The sequence below is a fragment of the Pseudophryne corroboree genome, chromosome 3 (assembly GCF_028390025.1).
Source record: "Pseudophryne corroboree isolate aPseCor3 chromosome 3, aPseCor3.hap2, whole genome shotgun sequence".
Classification (NCBI taxonomy): Eukaryota; Metazoa; Chordata; class Amphibia; order Anura; family Myobatrachidae; genus Pseudophryne; species Pseudophryne corroboree.
In genome coordinates, this window is record NC_086446.1 from 710,385,965 (window position 1) to 710,400,795 (window position 14,831).

Here is a 14,831-nt window from a genome sequence, read left to right on the forward strand (position 1 = left end):
CACACTGAATGAGCCGAAATTCATATTATAGCACACTGAATGAGCCGAAATTCACATTGTAGCACACTGAGCCGAAACTCACATTGTAGCACACTGAATGAGCCGAAACTCACATTGTAGCACACTGAATGAGCCGAAAATCACATTACAGCACACTGAATGAGCCGAAATTCACATTGTAGCACACAGTATGAGCCGAAATTCATATTATAGCACACTGAATGAGCCGAAATTCACATTCTAGCACACGGTGTGAACCAAAATTCACATTCTAGGACACGGTATGAACCAAAATTCACATTCTAGGACACGGTATGAACCAAAATTCACATTCTAGGACCCGGTATTCTAGAGGGGGGACATGGGGGGAGATAGCAAGGGGGCATGGAGAGAGAGGCATACAGAGAGAAAGGAGGCATGAAGAGAGATGGGACATTAAGAGGGAGAGAGGAGGGGGGCTTGGAAGAGAGGGGCATGAGGAGAAAGAGGCATATGGGGGGAGAGAGCGCAAGGGGGAGTGGCAATGGGGAGAGAGATTTAAGCAGAGGAGAGGTGCTATTGACAGCAGTTACACATACAAACAGTACCTTTAGGTGGGGAGGCAGCTCCGTGGTGTCCCAAGCTGGGCGATCCGGTATTTGCAATGCTCAAATGCTTCTGGACCCCGCAGCCCAGCAAAACATTATGCGGCCATGGGGGGATATAAGATAAGCGGGAGGAGAAAACGCGGGAGGCAGGAGGAGGCGATGCGGGAGATTGACGGGGATAGGCAGAGAGAAAAGGAGATTGACGGGGATAGGCAGAGTAGCGCAGCGGCTGATCCAGGAGTCCAAGACAGACTCTTCAGATTTATACTGTCCTGGACTCCTGGATCAGCCGCTGTGCAACTCTGCCTATCCCTATACCCGTGAAGTGAAGAGGAGCCGAGCCCGTTTGCCTGTACAGCTCCGGGAGTTTGACACTGTCATTGCGGTCACGCTCCCGGCTTCCAGCAGCAGCACACACAGGACGGAGGCAGGGAGCTGCATAGTGCGCCGATGCAGTGCGGCGCTATGGTAACGGGTGGCAGTAGCGCTATAGTAACGGGCTGCAATAGCAGGGGCGGACGGGCATGATGACCTGGCCGGCAACTCCCCCCTCTGCTCGGCCTGCGACGGCGCCCAGGGAATGTGCCCTGCCCTGCCTGACCCCCCTTAGTTACGCCTCTGACCGACACCCAGACACTAACTACACAACTGACACCCAGGCACTAACTACACAACTAACGCCCAGGCATCTGCAGCCGTGTGATTCTATATACTGTAATGAGGACTGTGGCTGAGGATGAGGAAAGGAGTAATGTAGGTGGATGGTGAGGAAGGCTTACTGCTAAGTATAGAGGTACTAGGAGAACGCCACCTCTGTAGCACACACACACACACACACACACACACACACACACACACACACACACACACAGAGTCTCTCACTACTGATAAGTATGTTCTGTACTTACAGATGATATCAGCCCCCAAAATGTGGAAGATCCCATTCCTGTGCAGGCGGTTTATGGTCAGGAACAGAACCTGACTTGCGTGACCCCTCTGGGCATCCGGAAAGCAAGAATCATGTAGATAAACTCCAGTGACGGCACTGAGCTCCTTGACGGGGATAGGCAGAGAGAAAGGGAGATTGACGGGGATAGGCAGAGTTGCGCAGCGGCTGATCCAGGAGTCCAGGACAGACTCTTCAGACTTATACTGTCCTGGACTAGCCGCTGCGCAACTCTGCCTATCTCCGTGAAGTGAAGAGGAGCCGAGCCCGATTGCCTGTGTACAGCTCCGGGAGCGTGATGCTGTCACTGCCTGCGGTCACGCTCTCGGCTCCAAGTAGAAGAACACACATGACGGAGGCAGGGAGCTGCATAGTGCTCCAGCGCAGTGCGGCGCTATAGTAACGGGCGGCAATAGCGGGGCGGGCGGGCATGATGCCCTGGCCGGCAGCGCCCCCCTCTGCTGGGCCTGCTACAGCGCCCAGGGCACGTGCCCTGCCCGACCCCCCTTAGTTACGCCTCTGATGTGGAGACCGCAGAGGATGCTGGGAGGGGTTTGATCAGAACCTGCTGACAGCACCAATGTGTAGAGAAAGTCCATAGCCTTCTATAGGGTAACGCCAGCTTTTGCTGGAATTACCCTCTGCACCGAAGCCCTGGCAGCCAGGGCTTAGTATATAAGGGAAATCACATTTTCTCATTAGTACATCCTGCCCTTAGTGTTAAAATTGAAATTCCCTTTGTTAATTTACTGAGCATCTGTGTATTATACAGATGGGTCCTCTTCAGTTGTTGCTGCTATGCATTCACATGGAAACATACAACTCGCAGCATAGCAGAACACGTGCGTACGTATGCTCTCGCTATGCATACTTTACAATGTCAGCTGGCAGCCATTCACCTCAATGGGAGCCCGGCTGCGATGCATATGCATGCAGAATAATATGAATGAAGGTTATTCTTGTTGGCTGCTTCACTAAATGCACTTCTGCACTTTCTGAAGCTGCGGCTGGTCACCTCAGGTCTGTCTTCTGTGGGGGAGGGGTGGGGAAGGGGCTGGGACAATAAAAAAAAAATGTCTGTGGAGGACAATGTGTTTTTTTAGGAAAATATGGTTTAGTAGAATTACATATGCAGATACTGTACAGGCGTGGTCACGCACAGAATATAGCCATGCCATATATCTATTTAATCAGTAAAAGCTCCTTGTGCATCTTATCCACATCATTTTGTGAATAATGGACAAAGTTGCATGAAAAGACCCTCTAACCTGCAGAGAGGCTAGATGTAAGTTGACACATCTGTAAAGTCTCATGTTCTGTGTTGGAATGGAGGAAAGAGGGGACAAAACCCACAATTATGTTAGATGAGACCAGCGGCAGCTCCTATCTTTTTTCGGCATGGATCTGCCACTGCCCATGCCAGAAAGTGTGAGGAGAGATCCAGATCCAGGTTCTGGCACCTGCGCAATGGATCTAGCAGGTGCAAGAACCTGCACATGTGCACAAGCATTGCTAGAGTGTGCATGGGCAACCCCTGGCTTCTATGGACTGCATTGGCTGCAGCCCATAGAAGTTGGATTTGGGCTGACGATCAGGCAGGGAGTAGCTTCCTACAGGAAACCAGCTCCACTAATTGCAGCCCGGTCTGGCAGTCCCGGAGGGAGGAAAGACCTCCCAATGGCACTGCCTATCCTGCGGGTGACTGCTAAATGGCAAGTAGGACTTCCAATAGGAAGTCACTGCCAGTCAAAGTGAAGCCACTGAGCCAATGCAGTCACACAGAAGTGGCGAATATTACTGAGAGGGGGATGTGCAGCCCATAAATAACATCTGCACTGGATGAGACTTAAAGTATTTCTAAGTTTCCCCACTTAACAGATATTGGTAGTCATTGTTACTAATCACTATACCTCTTGGGCATGCACGGCCCTGCCCGCTGATTAGGGGGTAGCCCACATTCCATCAATACTTTTGACTTCCTTGTTTAAACTTTATCTTATTTATACTTTGTAACTTATATTTTGTAGACTGATAGCAAAGGATGTCTATCCAGGGAGATCGACCTTAGTTTCTTCAATTTCTCAAGATCAGATCGTGAAACATATTTAAAAATAAAAACTTCTCTGACAGAACACGGCACAGGTAAGAATTTGTAAGAAAAATAATGTTAAGTACTAATATTGCTCAAAGGTGAAAAGTCACCAAACAATATTGATGGGTTTTTTTTTTACTTTTTTTTATTATTGAAGCATAAGCATCAGTGACAGACATTACAAACAGTAGATACAACATATGTAACATTTTGATGTGAGCATATTGATACAATATGTCAGTGTTGTTACAGACCATTCAAAAAGAAACTTAGATGAGACAAAGAAAACATAGTGCTAGACACAATAATAGAAACCACTTGAAAAATCTGCATAATATACCAGAGAGTGACTGCACTTAGAGGGTCATGTTCACTCACTGCCGATTTTTGCAGCACAGCGATCAGGTAAAAAATATAACAAAACTGCACATGCGTATGCGCCGCAATGTGCACGCTCATCGTACGGGTGCAAAGAGCATCATTGTTGTGTACTGGATCTAGTAAAGATTCCATTTGCACAGCCGATCGCAAGGAGATTGACAGGAAGAGGGCGTTGCTGGGTGTCAACTCACTGTTTTCTGGGAGTGTTTGGCAAAACGCAGGCGTGTCCAGGCATTTGCAGGGCGGGTGTCTGACGTCAATTCCGGGACCTCCGTCGCTGGATTCATCGCACAGGATAAGTAACTGCAGGGCTAATCTTGTTCTGCACAAAATGATTTTGTACTGCTCAGCTGCACAGGCATTCGCACACTTGTAAAGTGAAAATATACTCCCCCGTGGGTGGCGACTATGCGTTTGCACGGCTGCTAAAAGTAGCTAGTGAGCGATCAACTCTGAATGACCCCCTTAATGCTTTAGCTTCACCACTGCTTTTTCTAATTTTCCAAACCAAAAGAAGTGGGAAGCAACTGCTGGTCAGTATTTCCCGGAGAACTTTACACTAAACATTATGGTATATTGTAATGGACAGAAATTAGTATGAGACCATATTAGTCACTCAGCTCAACTAGCAATTTACATAGATAATGCAATAAGCAGGTAAGTATTTAGGATGCATTCTGTTGCAATATACCAAATGGCTTGAGAGCAGATAACAAAAGATAATATGAAAACTCACATGAATAAGAAAATACTAAACAAAGTATTTACATAGCATTTTATGCCATGAAACCATTGGTGCTCAGAAACAATGGTAAAGTATACAATGTATAAAAAAACAAAATCAGGTTCACATAAGTTGAGCAATGACTGAGGTGACCAGTATAGGGCAGTCATCAAAAATATCTTAAATAAAATAAATAAAATCAGTGTTTAAACAAAGAAATAATACAAATTATGAGAAACATTACAACTATAGGAGAAAGTATAAAGAAGAAATCTTATTGACATAAAAGGGAGACGTTTATGTAGGACACATCAGGTAATTGATATCCATAAGGTTTTGTAACCAAGATGGTAAGTAAGAACAGACCACTTCAAGTCACAAATTCTATGAGACCATGAAACAGAGATAAAGCAAACAAAGAGGGGTGTAATGTAAGTTGCTTAACAAACAATTGCGGCCCACTAACCATGACAAGACCCGTACTGCTATAACCTTCTCTCCCAGTGGATAGTATATGGGTCTTGTCCTCCCACAATGTATCTATTGTATAATGTATCAATGTATCTTGTCCTCCCACAATGTTAAGGGCTGAGACCCGGGTTAATGTCAAAAGGAATGGGTTGAACAAAGTTTGCTCAAGAACACAATTAGGAGCCTCCACAGGTTCTATTTTAAATATGTGCGGAGTGAGCGACGACTGTAGGTCAGTGGACACAGTGCCTTTTTCGGTATCTTCAGCTGTATAACTAGCAAATGCCTGGTTTGAGTCAGGTTGAGGGACAAAGGATACTTTGGAAGCCTCTAACCCAGGGGTGGGCAGTTATTTCAGCTGGGGGGCTGCTTAACACTTCCAGTGAATATTCGAGGGCCACACACAAAATACTCAAAAAGAGATCCCTTTTTACACGTTACGGCAGACTGCGTGCCATTTTTACACATTACGTCAGACAGCTTCCCCCTTTTTACTCATTACGACAGACAGCGCCCCCGTTTTTACACATTACGGCAGACAGCACCCCCGTATTTACACATTACGGCAGACAGCGTCCCCTTTTTACACATTACGGCAGACAGCGTCCCCCTTTTTACACATTACGACAGACAGCATCCCCTTTTTACACATTACAGCAGACAGCGCCCCCGTTTTTACACATTACGGCAGACAGCGCCCCCGTTTTTACACATTACGGCAGACAGCGTCCCCTTTTTACACATTACGGCAGACAGCGCCCCCGTTTTTATACATTACGGCAGACAGCCCCCCTGTTTTTACACATTACGGCAGACTGTCCCTACCCCCCTTCCCCCCCCCCCCCCCCAAACCCATATTGCAGTTTTTAACTCCCCTCCCTCCCCACCCCTAAACCTATATGGCAGCTTAAGCAGTGATCCAGGGGCTGGCTGGACAGGGGGTTTACCTGTTTGTCACAGTGGCAGACGATCCCCGCTGTCCGATGATCTGCGCTGCTGCCGGCCGGAGTCACTGCTGATTTGGCCTCTCCTGCTCTCGCTCGCTGCCCGCCGCTTCCTCTCCTAACTGGCCGCCGCTTCTCGGCCACCGCTCCTTCTCACTGCAGTGCCCGCCCCCCGTGCCGCCCAGCGCATGATAACAGAGGAAATCCTGGTCAGCTGACCCTGTGACGTGATCGGGATTTCCTCAGCGGCGCCGCGTCTGAGAGCAGTGCAATGACAAGCGGCATGTCGGGCCGCTTGTCATTGCACTCTGGTGGGCACAGCGGGCCAGGCAGGATCGGTCCGCGGGCCGCCTGTTGCCCACCCCTATCTAACCCCTGTTCCTGTGTATCATAGTGGACTGTATAGTTAGATAAAGGGGTTAGAGCACGGTCAAACGAGGAACTTAAGCAATCAAATCATTTATCTAACTCAGGCAAAAGAAGTTTTAGCAACTCTGTCGCCAATTGTTGAGCAATCAATGTAGTATCAAACGTTGCCATAGTGATACATAGAATGAATTTGACTCTTTATGTAATGTATTAGAAAAGTACAGCAACACCAGTATCAAGTGTTGTTGATACTAGAACATTAAGTTCAACACTAAATTGCAGTATTGTGGCATAAAACAATAGAATATCACATGTAAAACTAAGTGATGTGGAATTATAAAGCAATGTGAATACAGCACACAACAGTAGAATATCACAAGTAAAATTGTGTTATGTGGAAGGCACAGAATGACACTTGGTAAATGAGAAATATCAAAACTGTAGGGCAGTACAGTTTGTAGAGAACATATAAAACTATGGGGGTCATTCCGAGTTGTTCGCTCGCAAGCGGATTTTAGCAGATTTGCTCATGCTAAGCCGCCACCTACTGGGAGTGAATCTTAGCATCTTAAAATTGCGAACGATGTATTCGCAATATTGCGATTACACACCTCGTAGCAGTTTCTGAGTAGCTCCAGACTTACTCGGCATCTGCGATCATTTCACTGCTTGTCGATCCTGGTTTGACGTCACAAACACACCCAGCGTTCGCCCAGACACTCCTCCGTTTCTCCGGCCACTCCTGCGTTTTTTCCGGAAACGGTAGCGTTTTTTCCCACACGCCCATAAAACGGCCTGTTTCCGCCCAGTAACACCCACATTACGATCGCCAGAACGATGAAAAAGCCGTGAGTAAAATTACTAAGTGCATAGCAAATTTACTTGGCGCAGTCGCAGTGCGAACATTGCGCATGCGCATTAAGCGGAAAATCGCTGCGATGCGAAGATTTTTACCGAGCGAACAACTCGGAATGAGGGCCTATATTCTGGAAGCATGCAATAACAAAGTGTACCACTAGATGGAGTGCATACACTCATACATGGGAAAACGTCCAGCAGAAAAATAACCTATGACCACCGCAGACAGGTCAGCCAAGAGCAGGACCACAGGGGACCCAGAGTAGATGGCAATGCTTCAAAGGGGTCCCAAGGGAGGAAGATAAAACCTATGTCACTGAAGCAGCAGGAGACGGTTCAGTCACATACTCCAGGAGTCCCAGGAGAAGAGCACCACAAACACCAACCTTCCGAAGTGCCCCCGAGCAGCAATAGACACAAGGAGGCAGACATCTAATTGCCGTCAGAAGTCCCACAGCAGAGGAGCTTACAGCCAGACCACTATCCGCAGACACTGTGGAGGAGATTTGCAGCAGCGAGATTCAGGACCCCCAGCATTACAGTAGCACCAGGCATCTAGTAGGGCATGGCTGGCCAAACCAGGCCTCAAGATCTACCAACAGTTCACTTTTCCAGACCACCTAGCTAGTACACAGGTGCTCATTTGCGCTCGCCAAGCTGTCGGTAAGCCGGCGGTCGGGCTCCCGGCGCCGGGATGCTGGTCGCCGGGAGCCCGACCGCCGGCCAGCAGTAGTGAACCCGTAGTCATTACCAATCAAGATGTGCTGCATTCATTCCTAACTGACAAGCCTACAGATCTCCAGGAGGCCTGGAAAACATGACCTGTTGGTAGATCTCGAGGACTGGTTTGGCCAGCCCTGTAGTAGGGGAATGGTGTGCACTCATGTGCAGTCCCAGCAGTGACCTCCGTCATCCAGAGCCCGGAGTAGGAGATCTGCACGGCCCACGGGGTACACTCGATGTTCTGCCCTTATATGGCACAGGAAACACAGTATTTATGTTTTATATCTACAAATACAGCTGGCAACATTTTCTAATGACTTTACCAACCTTGTTACTGCTGGAGTAGAGACACGAGGTCTGCCAGTGTTCTGCCACCTGCTTTTGTTTTTTGGTTTTCTCTAACGTCCTAGTGGATGCTGGGGACTCCGTAAGGACCATGGGGAATAGATGGGCTCCGCAGGAGACTGGGCACTCTAAAGAAAGATTTAGTACTATCTGGTGTGCACTGGCTCCTCCCTCTATGCCCCTCCTCCAGACCTCAGTTAGAATCTGTGCCCGGCCAGAGCTGGGTGCCTTTAGTGGGCTCTCCTGAGCTTACTAAGAAAGAAAGTATTTTAGTTAGGTTTTTTATTTTCAGAGAGCTTCTGCTGGCAACAGACTCTCTGCTACGTGGGACTGAGGGGAGAGAAGCAAACCTACTAACTGCGGCTAGGTTGCGCTTCTTAGGCTACTGGACACCATTAGCTCCAGAGGGATCGAACACAGGTACCTAACCTTGATCGTCCGTTCCCGGAGCCGCGCCGCCGTCCCCCTCGCAGAGCCAGAAGTACAGAAGCAGCAGAAGCAGGAAGACATCGAAATCGGCGGCAGAAGACTCCTGTCTTCACTTAAGGTAGCGCACAGCACTGCAGCTGTGCGCCATTGCTCCCACAGCACACCCGCACACTCCGGTCACTGTAGGGTGCAGGGCGCAGGGGGGGGGGGAGGGGGCTGGGCAGCAATTAAGATACCTTTTGGCAAAATTATACATCTATACAGTCAGGAACTGTATATATGTACGAGCCCCGTCAATTATTTTTACACAGAAACGGGACAGAAGCCCGCCGCTGAGGGGGCGGGGCCTTCTTCCTCAGCACTCACCAGCGCCATTTTCTCTCCACAGCACCGCTGAGAGGAAGCTCCCTAGGCTCTCCCCTGCAGAATCACGGTAGAAGAGGGTAAAAAGAGAGTGGGGGCACATAAATTTGGCGTAAAAACAATATATACAGCAGCTACTGGGTTAACACATTCTGGTACACTACTCAGACCGGCGATTGTGTCGGCATGGGTTTATAGCGCTGTGGCAGCGTGGACAGGTACCTTATCAGCAGAGATTGAGACCCTAGTATACATATAGATATGTATAGGTATATATAGAAAAAGATGCTGTCTTAAGAGATATGTATATATATATAAGACATACCCAAGGAGACATGTGTATACTGAGTCCTAGAGTCAAAGATATGTCGATTTCTGCTTGACGTGTCCTGTAGAATATGCAATGGACAGATGATGCCGACTTAAGAGGCATATGGAAGGCTGAGGATTGTGTGAAGGGTTCTCGGACCTGGTCTCCACAGCTATAGTTGGTAATTCTGATATTTTGCCTTATATTCCTGCACAGCCTAGGAAAGCACGGCATTATCAAATGCAGCCTTTCGAATAAAGACACAAGAAAGTCAGAGGTGCGTCCTTTCTTGCCAGAGGCGGGGGCAGAGAAAAGAAGCTGCACAACACAGCTAGTTCCCATGAACAGAAGTCCTCCCCGGCCTCTACAAAAATCCACCGCATGTCGCTGGAGCTCCACAGGCGGAGCTAGGCCCGGTGGGGGCACGCTTTCGTAAGTTCAGCCACAAGTGGGTTCACTCCCTATTAGATCCCTGGGCAATAAATGTTGTGTCTCCGGGATACAAGCTGGATTTGGAGAAGATGCCTCCTCACTGACGGCCCTGCCGGCTTCCCCCTGCGAGAGGGTAACAGGGTTAACTGCAATTCACAAGTTGTATTTTCAACAGGTGGTGGTCAAGGTTTCCTTCCTTCAACAAGGAGGGGGTTATTATTCCACCAGGTTGTAGTCCCGAAACAGGAAGGTTCGGTCAGACCCATATTGAATTTAAAATCCCTGAACATATACCTGGAAAGGTTCAAGTGCAAGATGAAATCGCTAAGAGCGGTCATTGCAAGCCTAAAAAGGGGGAGATTTTATGGTGTCTCGGGGCAAAAGGGATGCATACCTTCGTGTCCCCATTTATCCACCTAATCAGGCGTACCTCAGAATTGCGGTACGGACTTGTCATTACCAATTTCTGACGTGGCCGGTTGGTCTCTCCGCGGCCCTGAGAGTTTTCACCAAAGTGATGGCGGAAATGATGGTGCTCCTGCGGAAGCAAGGTGTCACTAGTATCACGTTTTTGGTAGATCTCCTCATAAGAGTGAGATTGAGAGAGCAGTTGCGAAACAGCGTATCACTTTCTCTGGAAGTGTAACGGCAACACGGCTGAATTCTATGTATTCCAGTGTCGCAGTTGGTTCCTACAGCTCATCTGACTCTTCTAGGCATGATCCTAGACACAGACCAGAAAAGGGGTTTATCTCCCGATAGAGAGAGTTTAGGAGCTTGTGACACTGGTCAGGAATCTATTGAAACCAAAACAGGTGTCAGTGCATCACTGCACTCGAGTCCTGGGAAGGATGGTGGTATCGTACGATGCCATTCCCTTCGGCAGGTTCCATGAGAGGACCTTCCAATGGGACTTACGGGACAAGTGGTCCGGATCACATCTTCAGATGCATCGGTTAATCACCCTATCCCCCAGGGCCAGGGTGTCTCTCCTGTGGTGGCTGCAGAGTGCTCACCTTCTCGAAGGTCGCAGTTTCGGCACTCAGGACTGGGTCCTGGTGACCACGGATACAAGCCTCCAAGGGTGGGGGGCAGTCACACAAGGAAAACAAATTCCAAGGGCAGAGGTCAAGTCAGGAGACTTGCCTTCACATAAATATCCTGGAATTAAGGGCCATATGCATCGCCCTAAGTCAAGCGGAGACCCTGCCGGTTCTGATTCAGTCAGACAATATCACCGCAGTGGCTCATGTAAAACACCATGGCGGCACAAGGAGCAGGGTGGCGATGGTAGAAGCCACCAGAATTCTTCGCTGGGCGGAGAATCATGTAAGCGCACTGTCAGCAGTGTTCATTCCGGGAGTGGACAACTGGGAAGCAGACTTCCCCTGCAGGCACGACCTCCACCCAGGAGAGTGGGGACTTCATCAAGAAGTCTTCGCGCAGATTGTAGGTCGGTGGGGACTGCCACAGGTGGACATGATGGCATCCCGCCTCAATAAAAAGCTACAGAGGTATTGCGCCAGGTCAAGAGACTCTCAGGCGATAGCTATAGACGCACTGGTGACACCGTGGATGTTCCAGTCGGTTTATGTGTTTCCTCTTCTTCCTTTCTTACCCAAGGTGCTGAGAATCGTAAGAAAAAGAGAAGTGAGAACAATACTCATTGTTCCGGATTGGCCAAGAAGGACTTGGTACCCGGAACTGCAAGAAATGCTCACAGAGGACCCATGGCCTCTGCCTCTCAGACAGGACCTGTTGCAACAAGGGCCCTGTCTGTTCCAAGACTTACCGCGGCTGCGTTTGACGGCATGGCGGTTGAACGCCGGATCCTAGCGGAAAAAGGCATTCCAGATGAAGTTATTCCTACGCTGATAAAGGCGAGGAAGGACGTGACAGCAAAGCATTATCACCGTATATGGCGAAAATGTGTTGCTTGGTGTGAGGCCAGGAAGGCCCCTACAGAGGAATTCCAGCTGGGTCGATTCCTGCACTTCCTACAGTCAGGAGTGACTATGGGCCTAAAATTAGGGTCCATAAAGGTCCAGATTTCGGCCCTATCCATTTTCTTTCAAAAAGAACTGGCTTTACTGCCGCAGGTTCAGACGTTTGTTAAGGGAGTGCTGCATATTCAGCCCCCTTTTGTGCCACTAGTGGCACCTTGGGATCTTAACGTGGTGTTGAGTTTCCTGAAATCCCACTGGTTTGAGCCAATTAAAACCGTGGAGCTAAAGTATCTCACGTGGAAAGTGGTCATGCTGTTGGCCTTAGCTTCGGCTAGGCGTGTGTCAGAATTGGCGGCTTTGTCATGTAAAAGCCCCTATCTGGTTTTCCATATGGACAGGGCAGAATTGCAGACTCGTCCGCAATTTCAGCAAAAGGTGGTGTCATCTTTTCATTTGAACCAACCTATTGTGGTGCCTGCGGCTACTCGTGACTTGGAGGATTCCAAGTTGCTTGACGTAGTCCGGGCTTTGAAGATTTATGTAACCAGAACGGCTGGAGTCAGGAAGACTGACTCGCTGTTTATCCTGTATGCATCCAACAAGCTGGGTGCTCCTGCTTCAAAGCAAACTATTGCTCGCTGGATCTGTAACACGATTCAGCAGGCTCATTCTGCGGCTGGGTTGCCGCATCCAAAATCAGTGAAAGCCCATTCCACGAGGAAGGTGGGCTCTTCTTGGGCGGCTGCCCGAGGGGTCTCGGCATTACAGCTTTGCCGAGCTGCGACTTGGTCGGGTTCAAACACATTTGCAAAATTCTACAAGTTTGATACCCTGGCTGAGGAGGACCTTGTGCTTGCCTATTCGGTGCTGCAGAGTCATCCGCACTCTCCCGCCTGTTTGGAGGCTTTGGTATAATCCCCATGGTCCTTACGGAGTCCCCAGCATCCACTAGGACGTTAGAGAAAATAAGATTTTACTCACCGGTAAATCTATTTCTCGTAGTCCGTAGTGGATGCTGGGCGCCCGTCTCAAGTCCGGACTTCTTCTGCAATACTTGTATATAGTTATTGCTTAACTAAGGGTTATTTTATGGTTGCATCAGGTTTATCTGATGCTCTGTTGTTGTTCATACTGTTAACTGGGTAAGTTTATCACAAGTTATACGGTGTGATTGGTGTGGCTGGTGTGAGTCTTACCCTGGATTCCAAAAATCCTTTCCTTGTAATGTCAGCTCTTCCGGGCACAGTTTCCTTAACTGAGGTCTGGAGGAGGGGCATAGAGGGAGGAGCCAGTGCACACCAGATAGTACTAAATCTTTCTTTAGAGTGCCCAGTCTCCTGCGGAGCCCGTCTATTCCCCATGGTCCTTACGGAGTCCCCAGCATCCACTACGGACTACGAGAAATAGATTTACCGGTGAGTAAAATCTTATTTTTTTTTTAATATTCTGCTGGACTACTTACTCATTCTAATTAGATCTGCAGGTTTGGGGTTGTAGGGGATTGTGTGACCTGGTTTGTGTCAAACATCAATGTTATTAGCTTGATGTGTGTAGGTTAGTGCTGTGAGGGAATTGCGGATGGTCAATGTTACATGGAATTACTGTCGAGAGGGTTAATGTTATGTGGAGATTGCGGGATTATTGTACTGTTAAGCTTGGTATAGACTTGACCAATGCCCAGGAGATCCAACTACAGATCACACTGTTTATACAATCCTACTGTAGACCCGGTTGCAGATTCCACATCCAATCTATGCATATACACTTATCCAATTTTTTCAGCAGATCTCAAACCTGCATCTGATGAACAATCTGTCAAAACTCCTTGAGTCCTATTGGAGAAAGGCGCTATACAAATAAATAAAATTGTATGATAATGATTATTATTGTTACTATTATTATTATTATTATTATTATTATTCAGAAGAAGAAGAAGAAGAAGAAGAAGAAGAAGAAGAAGAGGAGGTTGAAGATGATGAGGATAATTGCAATGGGGATGTGTGGCATGGCTGGCCAATAAGAAGGCACTTGCCATTCCATCATTTTTGCATGGAAATAGACAATGCCCTAGATTGTACTTATTTTAGAATCTGCCTCTGCATAGTGTATGCCTTTCACACAGTTGAAATGTAATCCTGGGAAGCCATCCTTATCCCAGTATGCTTCTACTGAGCCTCATGGCCAATCATAATGCATATTGCAATTCAGCTAGGAGGTATCTATCACCAAATTCATCTCTGTAAAATATTCCATGGTCATACACTATCAGCTAAATAATGGAACATAGGTTCTAATTCAAGGTTGATTGCAAAATAAAATTTTCCTCTAATGGGCAAAACCATGTGCACTGCAGATGGGGCAGATATAATGTGCAGAGAGAGTTAGAATTAGGTGGGGTATGTTCAAACTGAAATCTAAATTGCAGTGTAAAAATAAAGCAGCCAGTATTTACCCTACACAGAAACAATATAATAGAGGAAATTGCTGCTACGATCAGGTCTGAATTAGGCTATATGTCTGCAAATAATAAAAGAATATAAACATTTATTTTATTAAAAAAATGTATATATTTAATATAAAAGACCAAAAAAGGGGTACAAAAAGATGAAGATAATTTTATAAAAAAGCATTAAATTCAAAGTCAATGTTGAGACCTTTTGGTTCTAACGTTTGTAATTCGAAAATCCACTTTGATTCACATATTTTTTAGTTCTTTTATGTGATCTTCCCTTCTCCAATTTTGGTTAATCTTCTGGATTGCCATGTAGGATAAATGTGCAGGATTTTTCTTGTGTTTCTGTAGAAAGTGATTTGATAAGATGTGTGTTGTAAGACCTTTTTTATGTTGTACACATGTTCTGATAGTCTGGTTTTAAACGTTCTCTTCATTTGTCTCACGTATTGCAATTAA

General features: G+C 47.3%; 1 protein-coding gene and 1 long non-coding RNA gene across 3 annotated transcripts in view; one reads left to right on the forward strand and one right to left on the reverse strand.

The window, feature by feature from the left end:
* LOC135056667 (alpha-2-macroglobulin-like) overlaps positions 1-14,831 on the forward strand; it is a 502,865-nt gene that overhangs the window by 188,791 nt on the left and 299,243 nt on the right. For both annotated transcript variants that reach the window (XM_063962110.1, XM_063962111.1), the window contains one exon: positions 3,561-3,675. In XM_063962110.1, coding sequence (XP_063818180.1) covers positions 3,561-3,675 — 115 coding nt within the window. The remainder of the gene's footprint in view (positions 1-3,560; positions 3,676-14,831) is intronic.
* The window catches only part of LOC135056668 (uncharacterized), a 124,051-nt gene that overhangs the window by 62,618 nt on the left and 46,602 nt on the right, over positions 1-14,831 (reverse strand). The gene's annotated exons all lie outside the window — the stretch shown is intronic.